At 41.3% G+C, this 20,062-nt stretch overlaps 1 protein-coding gene across 1 annotated transcript in view; it reads left to right on the forward strand.

The window, feature by feature from the left end:
• The first annotated feature begins 5,911 nt into the window (after positions 1–5,911).
• Positions 5,912–20,062, forward strand: part of cacna2d4a (calcium channel, voltage-dependent, alpha 2/delta subunit 4a) — a 103,980-nt gene continuing 89,829 nt past the window's right edge. Inside the window, exons 1-8 of the mRNA XM_037760790.1 lie at positions 5,912–6,565; positions 7,289–7,488; positions 15,527–15,608; positions 17,867–17,983; positions 18,402–18,461; positions 18,761–18,923; positions 19,030–19,161; positions 19,592–19,652. Coding sequence (XP_037616718.1) covers positions 7,310–7,488; positions 15,527–15,608; positions 17,867–17,983; positions 18,402–18,461; positions 18,761–18,923; positions 19,030–19,161; positions 19,592–19,652 — 794 coding nt within the window. The 5' untranslated portion in view covers positions 5,912–6,565; positions 7,289–7,309. The remainder of the gene's footprint in view (positions 6,566–7,288; positions 7,489–15,526; positions 15,609–17,866; positions 17,984–18,401; positions 18,462–18,760; positions 18,924–19,029; positions 19,162–19,591; positions 19,653–20,062) is intronic.

Genomic DNA, 20,062 nt, shown 5'->3' on the forward strand with positions numbered 1-20,062 from the left:
TACACTCATTATTGCTTTAATGTCACGTCACTGCTTTGTTTTACCACGATCAATAGTGTAACATAATGTCTACAGTGATTAATCAGCTGTTTTTTACACACCCAGCAGTATTGAGGGACCTCGTCCAATTAACTCTAATAGACTCCATACAACATAATTTTTTTTTCCCCCCAATATTAAATCGCTCCCTGTGTTTGTCGCGCTTAACTGAGCACACAGTACAAGCCAATAAAGCAGAGCTGCTGACACAACGGTGTTAATTTGACTGAACAGGGGAGTTGTCATTCGTACAAGGACTAAAGAGGAGAGGGCAGGTGACCCAGCAGCCTTACACACTTGACAAAACAATCTCACCACAAGATCCAATCAGTCGCTGTTGTGGAGCTTTTGATCAAATCAAATGATCTTCGTTAGCAGATGAAGCAGCTACTAAATGGATGTTGTGGTGGAGACCTTGTGGAGATTGTTTTCTCAACTGTTATTTACTTTTAACCTCAGTTTTTAAGCTTAAAGGAGCAGTGTGTAACATTTAGGGGGATCTATTGACAAAAATGGAATATAATAATAATTTTGTTTTATTTAGTTTATAATCACTTGGAAATAATTTGTGTTTTTTTTAGCTTAGAATCAGAACCAGTGGACAACTGCGGCGTCTGAAAAGTGAAGCCAATGCTGAAGTGCCTTAAACCTGCATTCTTTCTAACAGCCAGCAGGGGGCGACTCCTCTGGTTGCAAAAAGAAGTCTGATTGTATAGAAGTCTATGAGAAAATGAGCCTACTTCTCACTTGATTTATTACCTCAGTAAACATTGTAAACATGAGTTTATGGTCTCAATCACTAGTTTCAAGTCTTCTTCAATACAGCATGATGTTCATTTAGTAAGTTATGGTCCCATTTAGAGTCAGATAGACCATAAAGCAGGGGATGCTTTAGGACGTGGCTACCTTGTGATTGACAGGTCGCTACCACGGTGTTGTCCGGTCTGGGAGTTGTCCGGTTTTTTGTCTTACAACTTTAACCCTTTCATATTGTGTTTTCAGTTCATGAAAGTTAATTGTAACAATTTGGTCATCTAAAAAAATGTCTTATTCAGCATTCAGTTATACTTAGCTCCACCCTCTCGTGTCACTTCTGGCTGCAAAAAAAAGAAGATGGCGACGGCCAAAACGCCAAACTCGAGGCTTCACAACGGCAGTCCACAAACCAATGGATGACGTCACAATGACTACGTCCATGTCTTATAACAGTCTTTGGGACAAACCAAACACTGGCTCTAGATAGGGCCATTTGTATTTTCACAATTTTGCATCCTCCACCGTAGTTCTCCAACACGCTTGGCACATGGGATAAGTTTCAGTTGGTTGCAATTTGCAACCTCACCTACACACTGCGCCTTTAAAGTGCTCAAAGGAAAGTGGAAATGTGAACAGTTTCAGTGTCAAATACCATGCAAGCTAACCTCAAACAATGTACATCAACATTTTTTCATTAATGCTGAAACCATTTTCACAACGTCACTACGTAGCTTTGTGTTTTATTCATAGTGCAACAATGGCATTCATTTGCCCGTAGTAAATTGACAACAAATCAAACATGCATAACTGACTGATTCATTGACATCCTGATTGATTGATGATTCACAGAAAATGGCCCCTCAGATGAAGTCATCAGCTGGTCTCCCATGACGACCACAGACTCTCTGGACAATGAGGATAATGACCTGTCACTCACAGTTTCCCCATGGCATACATACAGTATGCTTCTCTAGATAAACAGGCTGCGCATGGTAAAAGGAATACAGTGACAAGGTTTAAGTTACTTTCAGTGTTTCATATTATTTTTGGTATCTTCGTGTGGCACATTCTTATATCAGTCCATTAGTGCTAATGAGCATTCTTGTTATCAGAGCTGTTAATGGCTCCCTAATAACAGCTGGGAACCCAAACACTGACAGGAAACGCAGTGTGAAGTGATCAGAGTCCAATCAATCTGCTGCCCACTTTTTTTTCTTACATTTTGGGAATTTGGCTGCCTCTCCCTCTCCAACTTCCTTCCTGCTTCCTCTCCCCAACCAACACGGTACATGGTAATTAACATCAGTATTTACAGCAGCAGATGCTTTATACCCAAAACCAGAATCGGCTACAATTCATATACACAAAAAAGCTGAAAAATATAATGTTAGGAGTGCTGTATCAGTGCCATAGCATAGTATTTTATTTATGTTAGGACCTTCAAATCTTCAGTTGTTTCAGGAATCACAAACACACACACTATTTCCTCTGAGACGAGGAGGTTCCAGACCATTGGTTTAGCTGATGGAGCTAAAAGTAAGGGCTGACTATTAGCCCTGGCTTAGACTAATCAATGACTTCTGTTGGGTGTGTGTGTGTGTGTGTGTGTGTGTGTCCATGCCCAGAGAGGCGGGGTCTTCATTTTGCACACAGAGTCCAAACCACTTTTGCTGCCACTATATTCTCTGATGGAGGACGTCCTCCGCATTAACTGGGTTCATTTTGGAAGTCCAAGAGTTGATGAATCATTGATTTATAGAGTAATAATGTTTTTGGAATTGTTTTTTGTGTTTGTGGTTTTATGTGTGTTTTTTTCACAAAAGAGTTGTCCTTCAAAATATATTTTAAGAAAAATTCTTCATGTCTTTTTTTTCAGTCTCCTACACTCAGACGAGACAAATTGGAACCATAATTAATCTCCACGGGGACACAGGTGAGTTTTCTTTGGTGTTTTATGCTACAGTGGTGCTTGATGGTGTTTGAGGATCATAGTTCAATATCAGATATTCAATATTCAGTATTCAGATGTTTATATTTATTGTTCATGTGATGAAATAGAGATCTCCGTAAGATGGAAAAATAAGATAAAAGTGGTGTAAAAAGCAAGCAAACTTTATTTATAGAGCACATTTCATTCCAGGTGGAAGCACAATGTGCTGTACAATGCGTGAGCAACCACTGAAGTGGCAGCCACAAACAAACTGTATATTGATAGTGTAAAGAAAAACCATTAGACATAAGTAAACACAATTTTAAACAGACACATAAATGATATGTGAATTAATGTCATTAAGAAGTAGGAATACAAATTTGAAATACAAGTAAAACTTAATAAAACGTGAATTAAAACCAAGAGAATAAAATAAAAACAAATCAAATAATATTTAAAACCAAACAAAAAGGGCTAAATTTTGCACCTTTAAATGAAATAATTGGGAAAAATACATAAATGTGCAGTAAAATATAGTATAAGAAAAGCCTGGAATGTTGGAAAACCAAAGAACTGGATAGATGAAATGAAATAAAATAGAATAAACAGCTTTTCTTTCACATCTTCTGATTATAATCTGCAAATTTCTGCAACATTTTTGCCTGTATTAGAGAGAATTCCTGCAAAACTATTTTGTTATGTTAAACTTTACACTCTTGCAGAAATGGTGCAACTCTGCTGAATAAAAATACAAATTTACTGGACAATAAAGTTGTTTACAAGTGTTCCGTTTATGGTGAATGATTTTTACAAAGCAGCAGAGGATAACTCTGGTTTATTTCAACCCAAGTCTTTATATGTTGCTGTACTTTCAGAGGAAGTTTGGCATGAAACTCCGTCTTTTGCAGATAGAAAAATCCAGAGTTCATCTATGTTAGAGAAAGGGAGGAGGGTGGGAGAGGGGGGGGGATTCATCTCCATCATCAGTGATCTGGGTCAGTGGGGGAGGAGGAGTCCCACAGCTGTTACACACTGCTAGTGTGTGTGCATGGATATACTGTACATATATGCATGCGTGTGTGTGTGTGTGTGTGTGTCACTAAATGTCAGTCAGTCTTTTAACCTCATATTCATGTTATTAATCTGCTTGTTTTACTGCTTTTTCATTTCCATAACAGCATGAGCAGATGTTTTACTGTGTCTATGTGTGTTCATACATGCAAAAGCATGTTAGCTTTGTTGTGCACGTTAGCTGTATTAACCTCACACTGTGTGTCCAGTGTGTGTGTGTGTGTGTGTAGGTCTGACTGTGTGTCCCTGGTATTTAGTTAAATGTATCTTAATGGTCCCAGCAGCAGACCACCCGGTTGAGTTCTAGACGTCATTTCAACGTCTCTGCTGCAGCTCTCATATAGTTTAAAATGTCATCTATTGTGCGGTTCTAGTCTAAGCAAGTAAACACAAGATTAGTGATTTAAACAATTCATACAAAGCTGTAAAAACGAGTGTTCCTACACCCCAAAATAAAAAGTGGTTGGGTTATGTATTCTTAGATCATTACCAAAAAGCAATTTAGCTGGCTAAACTTTCTCTTCAAAATCCTAACCATTGCCATTCAAAGATCTTCTAAACGGTTTAATGTGGTATTTTGGAGGGATTATTGATCATTTTTATCAATTCTCGAGTGTTAAAAAATGGTTAAATTTAGCACCAAATCTATGTAACAAATGGTATCAACCCAAAAAATTGCTGCAACAACTCATGAGACATAATAGAGCATGGGGATGACTATCATATACTTCTATCATAATGTCCTTAACCTTTATACACCTTCACAATTTATTTAATCCATGTTTATTTCTTATTTATGACTAGAACGACTTGACACGCAGTGCTGAGCTGCATCTCAAATGAATCTTCAGGTTCCCAGCTTTCAGATGATGTACACCACTTCTATGTGACATCTACTGTTGACCTGCTATCTCCCCCTAAAGACCCCCTGTACCCTCACCTAAAAAAAGACAGAACAGGTCTATGGTGGGTCTCTAAAGGGGTTAACATACGCTGTGTGAGTTCTGGTTGTAATGTTTTAATAGTTGAAAAAGTTTAGCATGACTGAATGCACAGGTACCTGTACAATTTAGTTTGCATTTGTTTGAGGTAATAAATGGGGTGAAGTAATGCAAAGGACATGTGGTTTCTTCTGAGCACAAGAAAAAAAAGTCATATGGCCGGATGAGTTATTCTCCACAACAACATTGCCAAATCATTTCTCAGATTTCACTCTGACAAAGCAGCAACAAAATCCAAAACTCCAGATTTTTGCAAGTGCTCTGCAGGCAGACCCAGGGAGATAAATCAAACACACACACACACACAACATTTAAACATCAATTGAAATGGATCTGGAGTTGTCTTCAATCAGCTACAGAATTAGCTTAATAAACTTGAAAAATAACTCAAAATAAGAGTAGATTTTTAAACCTACAGTAACTTCTAGACTGTTGGAGACTGTAGATCGATGTTGCAGCACCCTCTGTGTGTGTGTGTGTGTGTGTGTACATGTGCTTGCGTGTGAGACAATGAGAGTCCACTAGGTGTCTCAGTGTGTTTATATTATAAGATAGTGTCAGTCAAGAGCATCTTCCTCCACGAATCGCGACTCTCTTCTCATGCAATTTACAACCATCCCACCGGGACTCTCTTCTTATTACTCATCTTTTGCTCTATATTGTATATTATCTATATTATATACATTTCTTTTTCTCTCCCTGACCTCATCCCATTCTCCTTTGCTCCCATTTTTCCTCTTCTTTTTGCTTCTTTTCCTTCTCTCCACTCTTTCTTTCTCCCCCCTTTTTCCCCATGACCAGATGACGTCAGTTAATTCTTACCACTGCCGACTTTTCTTCCATCCATTCATTCTTCCGTCCATTCAGTAAAAAGCAGACACGCAGAGAAAGATTAAGCAGAAAAGCATAGAAGTGAGAGAAAGCCTGATGAGAAAGATTAAGGGAAAAAAGAGGGAGAGAAAGAGAGCTAGAAAGAAAAGCAGGACCAGAACGACAGTAGGTCAAAGAGCGTTAGAGAAAAAGATAAGGGCAAGAGAGAGAGATAGTGTTTGTGTTAATGTGTATGTGTGTGTGAGAGAGAGCGAGAGGGATGGAGAGAGAAAAGGAGGGATGGAGGGAGGAGGGGTTTAATCCTGCTTGGATTATGGTATAAACTGGTCCCGGAGAGCAGGAAGAGATACGCTGGAGAGAGAGGAAGTCCCACTATCCCTCCATGCATCCATCACTCAATCCATCTCACTCGTAGCGTATTCGTGTCCTGCGTGAGTTTTGGTTTGGATCCACCGGGATGTGAGGTCAGCAGAGAGGAATCATTCAGGAAAGGACTGCAGAGAAACCTGTCTTTTTGGAAAATGTGTGTGTTTGGGAATACCTTATGAAAAGAACTGAACTCGGGTGAAGACAGAAGTTTTTCCGGGACGACCCAAGTCTTTCGTCACTCTCCCTTTTTTCCCCCGGCATCCTGTAGATCCCAAGGGAGGCAAGCATGGAGGAGAGAAGCGGATGATGGGAGCAGTGGGAATAGGATTAAGAGGCGTAGAGAGGGAGGTGTAGGAACATGGCGAGACTCCGTTGTGACTCCTGGTGCGCACAAGTGACCTTTGACACCGGAGACAAGAGCTTTCTAGACTCTATTGTGTGCCGGGGGAACCAGCTGAGCTGACATCAAATCATCAATCAGACTCTTTTTTACTTGTTATTTGAAACTGTCTTTCCAGACCCATACATCTCAACGGGAATGGTTTGAAAGCTTTGAGCACATGACATAGTGAGTAATCTTCACTACCATTCTGTCTTTAATGATTCAGGGACGTATTTTTAATCTTCCCGCAACCCACTTTTTGGGCTGCAGCTCTTTTTAAATTAGCATCCTGTTTCTGGACAGCACTTGGCATCGTTCCAATCTTTTGGCTCACAGGAAGAGCAGCTCTCAAGTCTTTCCACTGGCTTCTCAGAAACATTCTTAGAGGCCAAGTTGACTCTTAAATCTGTGACTGCTTTTAGGATGACTTCTTGGATGTCACTTGTGAGCTTTCTGGATCCTTTTGCCTTTCCTGAGCAGGCCTTGGACCGTCACAGATTCTCCACATGTCACTATGGATCCCTGTATATTTTAGACCGCTCAGTTACAAAGTCTGAAGAGAGTCTCAAGAGCTGAAATATGCATGAATGTCTTTGAGATAACTGTGGATTGGATCTTTACATTTTTGTAACGATTACTTTACCAGGCAAGTTAACAAAAAGTGATTTTAAACTTAGTCGATGTCCTCGTGGTACAAAACGATGCATCATTTAGTACAATTTTGGTTTAACAAGCCCACAACTTTCCTGTTCTGGTTCACTCTCACCATTCTCATAAAACCCCACTATGCATCACCTGCCCATGGACCCAACAACTTGCCTTTTATTTGTGTTTTTTTGCACTGTGACCTGAGCACTTGTAATCTCACTTTTACGCTGTCCTAATTTAATCCTTTTCTCTCGGAGGCAGCGTGCAACAATTGCCGGACGGATGCAGATTGCGGCAGCTGCAGGGATGAACCGCTGGAGCTGGGGGAACGCTGGGAATGCCAGTAAATCGGACAGAAGTGGGCTGCACAGAGGGAGGCCGATGATGCTGCTGCTGTGGATTATCCTCTGCAGCTCGCTGTGCCTGATGGTCGACGGCCAGATGAAGCTCTCACCAGAAACGTGAGTACAGTTGAACTAGAAAAACCCTGACGCTGACTTTTTACCCCCCAGGGATTGAACCATTTCAGTCAGATCAAGCTCTGATGACACTGTAAAAACTATATATACAGTATATACAGATCATGGAGGTTTTTTGAGAGACAAATTCGCACATGTATATTTCATTAACACGTTCATTTTTCACTCCATAAAACTTCCTTAATTCATTCAAATATTTGATCTTGTAGATTTGCACAACATTCATTCCAGGGATCTCAACTTGTCTGACTTAACTTATCCATCCTTTTCACAAAAGTTTCTATTACTGTGTTCACCTGTGTACTATGATTGCATCCTCACTTCCATCGAGACACAATGTGCTGCCATTTAGCAGTAAACACAAGTCAGATGACCACATCCCCGGTGCTTTATTAAGACATTACATCAACAGTTGTACCAGGTCATTTCCCCCCGCGGACGCCCTGCCAAGTCTACATGCAGTGTTGTCCTTTTTTGAAGCCACACGTTAGACGGATGACTCAATAGCGTTCTTTCTATTTTGGCTGATTGCTGCACACAGATACATACAGTATGGGCCATATGGGCACCTGAAGGGTGGGGCTGTAGCTAACTGCCAAACTATCCTACAGCCTCTCTACAGCGACAGCCAACTGTGTTGAAGATGACGTATACATTTGGCTATTTACAACATTACGCACTTGTTAAAATCAGCATGTTAATAACAAATAGCTTACCAGTGTGTTGAAAGGACACCCACACAGAGCCGCTATCATGGCTGTAGCAACACGTTCTCGTCACATACTGACGCTTTGTCAGGACCTCGTGGTGTCACTTGGGTAGCCCCAGCGCGTCAAACTATGATGCTCCAGTAAACATGTGGTTTCACGTTGTAAATTCAAACAAAATCTGCTCAGGTTAAGGCAACAAAACCACTTAGTTTTAGGAAAAAACATCATGGTTTGGCTTGAAATTACTTCCTTTGCATTCTCTATAAACAGATTCTGAATTCACATGTGGAATCTGGCGGCGACGGCACAAGATGTTGTTATCGGAAGCGTTCTGGTTTCCGTTTGCATTTTGTCCGAGCAGTATTGACCGATCACGTTCGAGCAGGCTCTGGTTAAATGCAGGTTAACAGTCAAATCAAATCAAATCAATTTATTTTTGTATAGCGTCAAATCACAACAGAAGTTATCTCAAGACGCTTTATATATAGAGCAGGTCTATGACCGTACACCATAGTTTAGAGACCCAACAGGATCCACCAGGCGCACTGTGGCCAGGAAAAACTCCCCGATTACTGGGAAGAAACCTGGAGCAGAACCGGGCGCAGGGTGGGCGGCCATCTGCCGAGACCGGCTGGGGGGATAGATAGATATAGAGAGAGAGTGAGAGAGAGAGAGATATAGAGAGAGAGAGAGAGAGAGAGAGAGAGAGAGAGAGAGAAGCAGCCACAATAGCAGTCTAGCAGCTGTAATAGCTAATACAAGTAGGACTGATAACACAAAACCAATAGTGGTGGATGGAAAGAGTGATAATACAACTATCGGAAATGATGTCATTGGGTCGTCCCCAGACGGGCTTTCAAGTGGAGCTTCCAGCTGTCTCAGTCCACCATACATCTGGCTAGCTCGCCAGCACTGTCCAGCATCTCTCCTCAGTACGTCCATGTGTGTTGGTGTGGGACGTCCCTGCGATCGATGCCCGTGCGTTGGTTCCCGCAGCATTAGCATGCTTGCTGGGAGCTCTTGATGTCTTTGACAGTGACTGAGAAGTGTTATTCTCCAGGCTGCCACATTGTCACTAGGTGTTGGAAATCCCTCGTTAGCATTGGTAGTCCCTCGTACAGACGTAGTTAATTAAGGATGGTAGCAGTTGGTGTCAAGCAGGCACCGACGCGGCAGCAGATGCAGCCACAATACCGGAAACCACCAAGATCCAGGTGAAACCCTGCTCCAAGTGTACCCCTGCTCCAGGTATAACCTCGCTCCCGGTGTGATCCCGCTCCAGGTATGACCTCGCTCCAGGTGTGACCCCGCTCCACGGTTAGCTGCGAGACAAGGAGGCACAAGGACTCCCGGGAAGGAATGAAGTTAGTAACAACATGGACATGGGACATGAGTATATACAGAAGGAGAGGGGAGCTCAGTGTGTCATAGGAAGTTCCTTATGACAGTGTGTCATAGGAAGTCCCCCGGCAGTCTATGCCTATAGCAGCTTAAGTATAAGCGTTATCAAAGAGTAAAGTCTTTAGCCTACTCTTAAATGTAGAGACGGTGTCTGCCTCCCGGACTGAAACTGGGAGCTGGTTCCAGAGAAGAGGAGCTTGATAGCTGAAGGCTCTTGCTCCCATTCTAGTTTTGGAGACTCTAGGAACCTCAAGTAACCCTGCATTCTGTGAGCGCAGTGCTCTAGTGGGGTAGTAGGGTACTATGAGCTCTTTAAGATATGATGGGGCCTGACCGTTTAGCGCTTTGTAGGTGAGGAGGACGATTTTAAAATCTATTCTGGATTTTACAGGCAGCCAATGTAGAGAAGCTAATACAGGCGTAATATGATCTCTTTTTCTAGTTCTAGTCAGTACACGTGCTGCAGCATTCTGGATCAACTGGAGAGTCTTAAGAGACTTATTGGAGCAGCCTGATAATAAGGAATTGCAGTAATCGAGTCTAGAGGTAACAAATGCATGGACTAATTTTTCTGCATCATTTTGACACAGGATGTGTCTGATCTTTGCAATGTTACGTAGATGAAAGAAGGCAGTCCGTGAGGTTTGTTTTATGTGAGAGTTAAAGGACATATCCTGATCGAAGACAACTCCCAGATTCCTTACGGTGGTGCTGGAGGCCAGGGCAATGCCATCTAAAGTAACTATATCATTAGATAATTTGTTTCGGAGGTGCTCAGGGCCTAGTACAATAACTTCAGTTTTGTCTGAGTTTAACATCAGGAAATTGCAGGTCATCCAGGTTTTTATGTCCTTAAGGCATGCTTGAAGTTTAGTTAACTGGTTTGTTTCGTCTGGCTTGATCGATAGATATAATTGGGTATCATCTGCATAACAATGAAAGTTTATGGAGTGTTTTCTAATAACATTGCCTAAGGGAAGCATATATAAGGTAAATAGAATTGATCCAAGTACAAAACCCTGTGGAACTCCGTGACTAACTTTGGCGTGCATGGAGGACTCATCGTTAACATGTACAAACTGAGATCGATCAGGTAAATAGGACTTAAACCAACTTAGTGCAGTTCCTTTAATGCCAATTAAATGTTCCGGTCTTTGTAATAGGATGTCATGGTCAATGGTGTCGAAAGCAGCACTGAGATCTAGCAAGACAAGTACAGAGACAAGTCCTTTGTCCGATGCCATTAGAAGGTCATTTGTAATTTTCACTAGTGCTGTCTCTGTGCTATGGTGCACTCTAAATCCTGACTGATAATCTTCGAATAAATGATTGTTCTGTAGAAAGTCACACAGCTGACTGGCAACTATTTTCTCGAGTATTTTGGAGGTAAAGGGAAGGTTATATATAGGTCTATAGTTGGCTAGGACCTCTGGATCAAGAGTGGGCTTTTTAAGAAGAGGTTTAATTACAGCTACTTTAAAGGACTGTGGTACATAGCCTGTTAGTAAAGACACATTGATCATATCCAGTAAAGAGGTGCTAACTAGAGGTAAAACTTCTTTAAGCAGTCTAGTTGGAATAGGGTCTAGGAGACAGGTAGATGATTTAGATGAAGAGATCAGTGAAGTCAGTTTGTGGAGATCGATAGGAGAAAAGCAGTCTAAATATATATCAGGTTGTACAGTCTGTGTGGAGAGCAAGAGGGGAGGAACGCATTGGTCGAAATGCAATCTCGGAACCCACCGGTCGTCTGATGACAATTTAGCTTTTTATTGATTTCAAATTAGCTTGTAAACTGACTGGTCATACACGTCTTCTCTCAACTCCAACTCCGGTCTAGCGTCTCAAGTTGCTAATCGGACTGTAAACAATGAGCAGCGCACGGAAGAGAAAGTCTTACCCCGGATATCTGCTGGCTGAACCGGAAACTCAGAAATGTAGCCACTTCGCTGTCGAACCGCTGTGCCAACATTGCTTCGTTTGTAAAGTGAAAGTGAAACTTAACGTTGTGAACACAAAGACAAACAACATGTTGTTGGTTTCACACGGGTCATGAACAACGGTCTCCTTGATAAAAGCCTTGTGTTTGTTGGACCCATCCGCCTCTCCTCCCACCCTCCATATGCGTGTTTTTTCGCACTTTAAACTACGTCACCACACTCCCGGAGCACTTTCTCTGAGCATTTTAATATTGACGCAGATGGGTTCACATTATAGTTAATGGAAAGCCCAGTGGGTCAGACGCCAAAGAGTGCCTTGTGCGTCGGTATCAGACGCCGAAGGCTGTGACAGTAAGTCGATATTTGACGCCCTGAGAATGAGAACGGGCTGGCTGTAGACTGTTCTGTTTATATGTCAATAGATCCAATGTGCAGTCACAGCTCTCAGTATGTAGCACTGCATTTGTCATTTTGCATAAAATGTTTTTTTTTCCACTCCAGACCTTTATTGGCAAAAGATTTGCAACATCAAACAATGGCATCAACAAAAAACTCCGTCATACAGTCCTGATGATTTGGATTTAATTGCAACTTTCCACGTTAATACTTTAACCCCTCTTCTGTGTCCTTGTTTAAATTAACTGCAATATGAATTCCTAAAACCATGTCTATTAACATGTTCATGTCCTACCTGGGATAAGTGAATCACTTTCACGAATACAAAGATTTTGCTTTTACACAAGGGACCTTTCAATAACTCATAATGCCTAATGTGTTTTTATTTTCACTTTGTAAGATAAATGGTCAGTTTTTCTCTATCACTTCTTCTTCTGGGAATGAAACGCTGCGTTTGTTTGTCCTCCAGAAGCCAGGCGAAGCTCTTTTCCCTGAACAGCTTTCAAACCTCCTGCTGACTAAAAACACTAACAGATCGATACAGCGCTGTCAGTCCACAATAGCCTATTAACTGTGTGTGTCTGTGTGTGTGTGTGTGTGTTAGTGGAAGGGTTTCAGAGGGACAGAGAAACAGAAATCCACAGAATCCTGTTATTCGCACTGATTGGATGCTGTTAATATCTGTGTGGGTCAGTGGATATTCATACTGCATTAGTTTGGTCAATAGATATATCAACCAAAACCATAAAAGCAATGGTTGATTGTTCAGTTTCAGTATATATGTTGTCTATGTGTGAGTTTTGAACTGAACAGCTCAGAGAGTGTGTGCTGTCACCAGGCAGGCTGGTGTGACGAGGGAGATTAAAGCTCCAGGGGCAGCAGAGTTCAGCAGGCCAACACAGGTCACTGAGCCCAAAATGCTTCCCTCTGCTCGGGAAGATTTAGCAGCAGGGCCCCTCTGGCTCTGGAAGTCACCAGGCTATGACCAGAACATTTCAGGCCAGGGAAGGTCAAGTCTTTCAGCCTCTGAGGGAACATTGCTGTGCTGCCAGGAGGGAAACAGATAACTGTCAATAAGACATCAACAACACTGACACATTTAAACGACAACTTCGGAGATGAGCAACTTTTTCTGATCGTGTAACACCCTAGATACCTCCATAAAAGACTGTGGGTGAGATTTTGCCAGTTTCACAGTGTGCAGTTGCTGTCTTTTTCCCTTTTAGGGTACCATAGAGAGTATTTGGTCCATATTTGATCCAAGTTTGGCATGCCTGTCTTAATCTGACCATGTTTGGCCTGTACAGTGGTTCAGAGCTCATTCAGAGCTTGTGTCCATCCAGAACAGGCCGATTGCTTGGCCCCCAGAAGTTCTGCTTGCAGCGTTGTCGAGAAACACGGTATGGCTGTTTGTAGCCATCAAGTGTGAAGTTGATTGGATTAAAGGTCCTCAAGGTATGCGAAGGGCAGTCATATATACAGCATATACACAGACAGACAGAGAATACTTCCTTTATAGTTACATGATGCTGCTACAGTGCCATTTATTGACCAAATGGCACCAAATTTACCACGGTTACTTAGACATCATATCTACACATGTCCACCAAATGTGGTCCCAATAGCACAAAACTTTCAGGATATATGGCATTTTTTGTAATATAAGCCCTGTTCATAGCATTTGAGCTAACTGTGAGGGCCAGCTATAGCAAAAATGTATGGAACATCGACAATTCGAAAGAATAACTTTTTCCGGCTTGGTCCAGAGATGTTCTGTACCAAATTTGGTGACGATTACTCAAAATTTGTAGGAGGAGTTGCCAAAAATCTGATTTTGTCAAAATTCAAAATGGCGGAAAATCAGTCCAGACGCAAATGGGCGTGACTTATATGGATAGATTTGTCTGGATCCACAAAATCCAGGGAAAGGGGGAATTTTGTTTGAGACTTACGGTTAAAAAGTTACAGGCCAAAAAATGTCAAGTTCATTGTTGTAGCGCCACCAAATGGCCAAACTGCACCACATTTTACAATGCACTCCTTTGGGTCCTGAGCAACAAAGCAGCCAAGTATGAAGTAGATCGAATGAGCGGTTCTCGAGATATGCAAATAACACAATAACACTGAACTAAAAACTGATCATATTTACAGTACAACATCTACAATTTCAATACTCACATTTTAGACTGAACCCACACTCATATTTTAGAATAAACAAATCAACAAGTCAACAAATTATCAGCCTGTTTCCAGTACCAGGCGATAGCTGTGACAACCCTGCCTGCTAACTAGCAGCGAGCTGTTCGACTCCCCATTGGCTGAGCCATCTGTCACATCCTGTCTACTCGCTAACCTCTATTATTACCTTTCCTTGGCGGCATTCACACGAAGGAGTAACCCCTTGACCTGGCATACTACCAGCTTTCACTGTCACCTGAACAGTAATCTGTTTTAATCTGTTATTGGTGAATGCAGCAGGGTAACCTCTTATCATGATTGGCGGCACTCTTTCATGGTCACCTTCAATGTAGACGATGTCTTATTAGCCCTCATTTTTCAGGCAAGATACGAGTGAAACAATTTGGACGGAGGGTGATTTAGAAACAGGCCTTATCTCTTTCTCACATTAACATTTCTCAAAGCATTCTGTGTTCCACTTGAGGGAAGTCAAGTACTTTACTTTCCTGCTTCAAATAAGTTCAAATATGTTTTTTTTCCACAATTGTTTCAGATCTAAAACACAATGAATTATTGTTAATGAATTATTGAGAATTAGTAAGTCAATTGTGATATTTACCTCTGAATGCATTTATTTAGTTTATTGCAAAGTATTTTGACTATTTTCTGAATTAGCATGGTAACTTGCATAATATGGAAATATTATACATATTAGGGCTGCAACTAACGATTATTTTCATTATTGATTAATCTGCCGATTATTTTCTAGATTAATCAATTAATCGTTTCTGTAAAATGTCAGAACATAATGAAAAATATCCATTCCAGTTTCTCAAAGTCCAACATGATGACTTTAAATGTCTTGTTTTGTCCAAAGCCCAAAGATATTCAGTTTAATATGATAGAAAACAGAGAAAAGTAGGAAATCTCCATATTAGGGAGGCTGAAAACAGCATTGGCTGCCATTTTTTCATGAAACATTTCTTTAACGATTAATCGGTTATCAAAAAGGTTGGTTATTTTTCTGTTGATTGACCAATCGATTAGTCGACTAGTCGTTGCAGCTCTACAACGTATATTCTACCATCTGTAATGAACAATTTATTTATCTGCCAAAATGTCAGTAATTTAATTGAAACCTCTTTCTAATAAGCAACCCTTTCACAATTTAACAACTGTAACAAATCATTTAGTAACGCTTTATGGATCACTTCTAAGCAGTTGATAAGACCATCTTTTGGGTTGTGAAAAATCCCTGTGACCGGAAAAGGGTTGCATTTCTTAATGTACTATACAATTAAACCTGCCTTGCCTTCTAAAGTTATTGTATTGTATTCATAGATATTGATAACAGCTTTGATTATCTGTCATTGATTGCGTTCTCTCCGGGTGCAGGGTGCAGCAGTGGGCCGTGTCCTTCAGCAAAGAGATAGCTGCCCTCTCCGCCAGATACTCTGGAGCTAAACTGCTACAGAAGGTAAGCGATCACACACACAAATACACGTGCACGTATACACAAAATGTTTTCCAAGGCATCTCAATTTCCTGTATTTTGAGGTATTACACTACATACAGTACTGTATATGGCCATACCAGAGACATATATAGGAGGTTGACATCCAAGTATCAATATATTACCAGCTATCGAAAGTTACAGGTCACAGTTGGACCTCACAGTGATGAATCATTTCTATTTCTGTAAAACAGAAAATACAAAGACAAGGTGTGAAACCTAAGACATAGACATAAAATGCACTTTACGTTGGATATAGAGCACATGACATCATCACATCAGACTGAGACGGACGGGCGGGGTCTGCATCTCCTCCCCATCCCCTCTGCTCCGTCAGCCAATGGGAACACGGCTGACTGGCACACATTTGCTGTACAACATCTGCATATGGCCCAGAGACCAATGTGATGACACACTTAATTCAAAAGCACCTTAACACACTCACACACACACATACTCACACACATACATGTTTGGGTGTTGACTTTAGCAATACATACATAAAATGTCATGCTGATATATTTTAGCCCATGGAATTGAGTTTTATTGTGTTCATTTTTGTGTGACGTACCTTAGAGACTGAAGAAAAGGTTATGCTTGTGTGTGTCAACGTGTGTGTGTGTGTGTGTGTGATTTAGTAATTAGGATGTCTTCCTCTGCATGCCACCCTGTAGAATCCCTAGCAGGCCCGTTCACCATCTGCCACGCACACAAACACACAAACTGTGTTCACAGAGACATGCACCTACTCGCCATCTCCCTCTACAGCGTATAATATGCATCTTTATTTGTGTTTTACCACGCAATTTCCATGTTGTACAGCACAAAACATCCACCAATCTAGCTGCGCAGATTCCACAGATTTCTTCTAAAACACGCACACAACAGTAGTAATTTATTGTTTGTGCTTTGTATCGTAAACTGGATTAACCTCAGATAACCTCCATGTTTAGTTGGTAGAAACTATTTTCCACACAGGATGTAAAAATAACTTGATCAAGCAGCCCCAGAAACAGCGGCAGTAAAAGTGATGGTAGTGCAGTTATCATAGTAGTAGCAATAAATACCAGTTGCTGTAGTAACAGTATCAGTAATAGCAGTATTTATATACAACGTAGGTCTCCTAGTTGCACACTTTATCCGTTTATTTAGTCAGTGATGTGTAAAAAGCACCCAGCGGTGCATAAGTTTAACCTCAGCGACAAGAAGCCATTAATCACCCGCCTCCGTTTAATCGATGGCGTTCTTGTTATCTGAGGAACATTTAGTGATTCCGTCTTCTTGCCTGAGTAAACTGAGTAGGATATTGAGCGTCTGAGTTTATGTTTGAAGATAATACAGAAATTGTTGGAGCTTTACTTTGGTTGGAAAGGGTTTTGTTTATGAGCTCTTTATTATCCTTTTCCTCATTTATATCTGTCTAGCTGTCTCTACCCTGTAATAGAAATTGAAAAGAATATATTTCAGGCTAACGAAAGTTGTAACTGGCTTGCTAAAGGGCCTTTCCCCACCTGTCTGGCAGCTGGGGATTTCCCATTATGAATCCTATTTTCTCGACATATCTTTATGACCTGTATCATATTGTTAAGGAAGGGTAATTATCTTACTGTAATATAAAAATGTTTCCATCACCAAGACAAACAAATTTACTGTTAAATCTGTCATCTGTCATCCCAACTGATGCTTTTATTATCAGTCGCCGGAAATTAACCTTTCAGTCCACAAGCAACAGCAGCACGGGATCCATTAAATTACATTTATGTAACTGCTTTAATTTAATAGCGCAGTGAACAATACCCAGCAGCCACTAGCAGCCAGACAAATACATTAGAGTTTGCACAGATGTCAGTCAGGAGGCGCAGCGTGCTATAGATGGTTTTCTTGTGTCATATTGCAGATTAGAGAGGGGGTCTGGGGATGGGATGAAATCAGGGCTTGACCCCCATCTGTAATGAAAACTGTACATGTATGTGTATAATTATAATTCTATAATACCAAGATCTCTCTTCCATGGTTATGCGTGTCTCTGTTTGTTGTTTTCCATTGTGTATTTGAGCAAGATATTGTACCTGACTTCTAAATGTAAAAAATACAGTCTAATCAGGTGGCGCAATATATTATAATCCTTGATTTAAGGAGGTCATGTGACACTTTCTCTAGAAGGATGCTCTGTAAAGCATCAGCACTGTTACTAATGAGCCCACTGCGTCTGTTTTTTGAAGAAATACAAGGATGTGGAGGCGGTGGTGAAGATAGAGGAGGTGGACGGAGACGAGCTGGTGAAAAAGTTTGCCGAGGAGATGGAGGAGATGCTCGGGAGGAAGATGAAATCGGTGAAGGTAATAATGAGAATGATTCTGTCAAAGCAAACACACACTCAATGGTAACCAATTTGACATGAGCTTACTTACACTGTTGAATTTGGTACTTTATAAATGCAGAGCTACAGTATGTACACTTTGTATGTGTGTGTATGTCTATATAGATGTGTATTGTCTATGCAACGCATGCTTTTTCTATATTACTTCAGACACTCGGTGCACGTGATTGCATCATGTTACGGTATCATGTGTATATCTAAGAAGGCGCCATGCACTGGCAACTGTAGTCCGATGAAGAGCAGTTGCGCTCGAAACGTCACTTAGGTGTAATAAATGAGTGGACATTGGAGCAAAGCAGTGTGCGAGCTAGTTATTTGTTTATTTCTGCATGATCTGCTCACTTTCAGTATCATTAACCTGCTGTATTTTATCACAGAGGTTAGCAGAAGCAGCAGAGGATGCCGACCTTTACCACGAGTACAATGAAACACTGCAGGTATGTGACAATGTGCTTTAATACAAGTACTACAACCTCATTGCACAGTTTGTGACCTTAGAGCCTATATAATACATGCATAGTCTAAGAAGACAGTAAGAGAAAAAGATTCTCTGTCACATATTTGTCTGCTTTCACCTCATTCACACTGTGATGAACGTAAGCATGCGGGACCCCTATTCATAGCAAATATGCAAAGTGAACTGAGGAGCTGATGATGTATAACCTTTTGAACATGTCTTCTTTATTTCATCATCAAATAATCTATAAGCTCATCATCCTTTTACTGTTCCATCTAGTTTGAATACTTTAACTCCTTGCTGATCAACCGAATGGACGAGGACGGGAATCCGGTGTCGCTGGGAGGAGAGTTCGCTCTGGAGAAAAACGAGCACTTCAACAAACTGCCAGTCAACATGCAACAGAGCAACATACAAGTCCCTACTAATGTTTACAACAGAGGTACATCAGCGTGGACACACACACACATTACCTTGCACATACTGTGTAAAACAAATGTTTGCCAGAAGTAGAATATCAATTTCACTCTTTCTCTTTCTTTCTGTAGATCCAGATATCCTGAACGGAGCCTATATGTCGGAGGCTCTGAACGACGTCTTCATTGATAACTTCCAGAAAGATCCAACTCTGACCTGGCAGTACTTTGGCAGTGCTGCAGGCTTCTTCAGGTTGTACCCAGGTGCGTATATTAACAGTCGGACATCCTGCATGCTTCCCAAAATCTCTTCATTTGCACGTTTCTCCTGTGTCGGCACAGCGTCGAGACAACATGAACAGATAAACATTCAGCTACACAAGCCAAACGGTATACTTACACAGCATCTGACGACGCAGGGAGCTGTCTGTCAAACGTGATGACTCAGTCTCAGCTACAATATGGCTTGCTGTGAATTCTCTCCTGTGTGTGTGTGTGTGTGTGTGTGTGAGTAATTAGCTGAGGATTTGTGACACAGCTTGTTTTACTCATCCGTCACCTCATCCGTCATTATTTGACAATCTGTCACTATCCATCCATGCACCCATTTGTTCATCCGTCCATCCAACTAGGCAGCAGCTCTGAGCATCTGCCTATTTGTTAAATCTCTATCTTTCTCTCTCTCTGTCTCCAGGGATCCAGTGGATTCCAGATGAAAATGGCGTGGTCACCTTTGATTGCAGAAACAGAAACTGGTACGGCTATATTCCTATCAACATCAGTTCTGCTTCCTTATTGGTGCCTTTTGAACAGTGTGAGCTCTCTGTATCGTTCTCAAGTGCTTCTCTGATGAATGGCAGAAAAAACGTAACAACTCAGCTCAACCTGAAGCCCCCATACCCCCCAGTTATGGGCCCTAACACTCCAAGCCAGCAGTCATTGAGTGCCATTAGTGTCTATGGCTGACCATCACTTGTAGTTTTTTCAGCGTGTCTGGCAAGTTGGCCTCAGTTTGTCCATATCAGCGACTTTTTGGCCAATTGAGCATGTTGAATCAGCTGCAGAGGCAGTCAGTGAGAGGAGTTTTTCTGACTACAGTAGTTGTTTAGCCTCCCAAATCAATGTCGTTACCTATTAAATGCAGTTTCTCCTTATTCTTATCTCT

The sequence above is a fragment of the Sebastes umbrosus genome, chromosome 23, assembly GCF_015220745.1.
Source record: "Sebastes umbrosus isolate fSebUmb1 chromosome 23, fSebUmb1.pri, whole genome shotgun sequence".
Taxonomy (NCBI): domain Eukaryota; kingdom Metazoa; phylum Chordata; class Actinopteri; order Perciformes; family Sebastidae; genus Sebastes; species Sebastes umbrosus.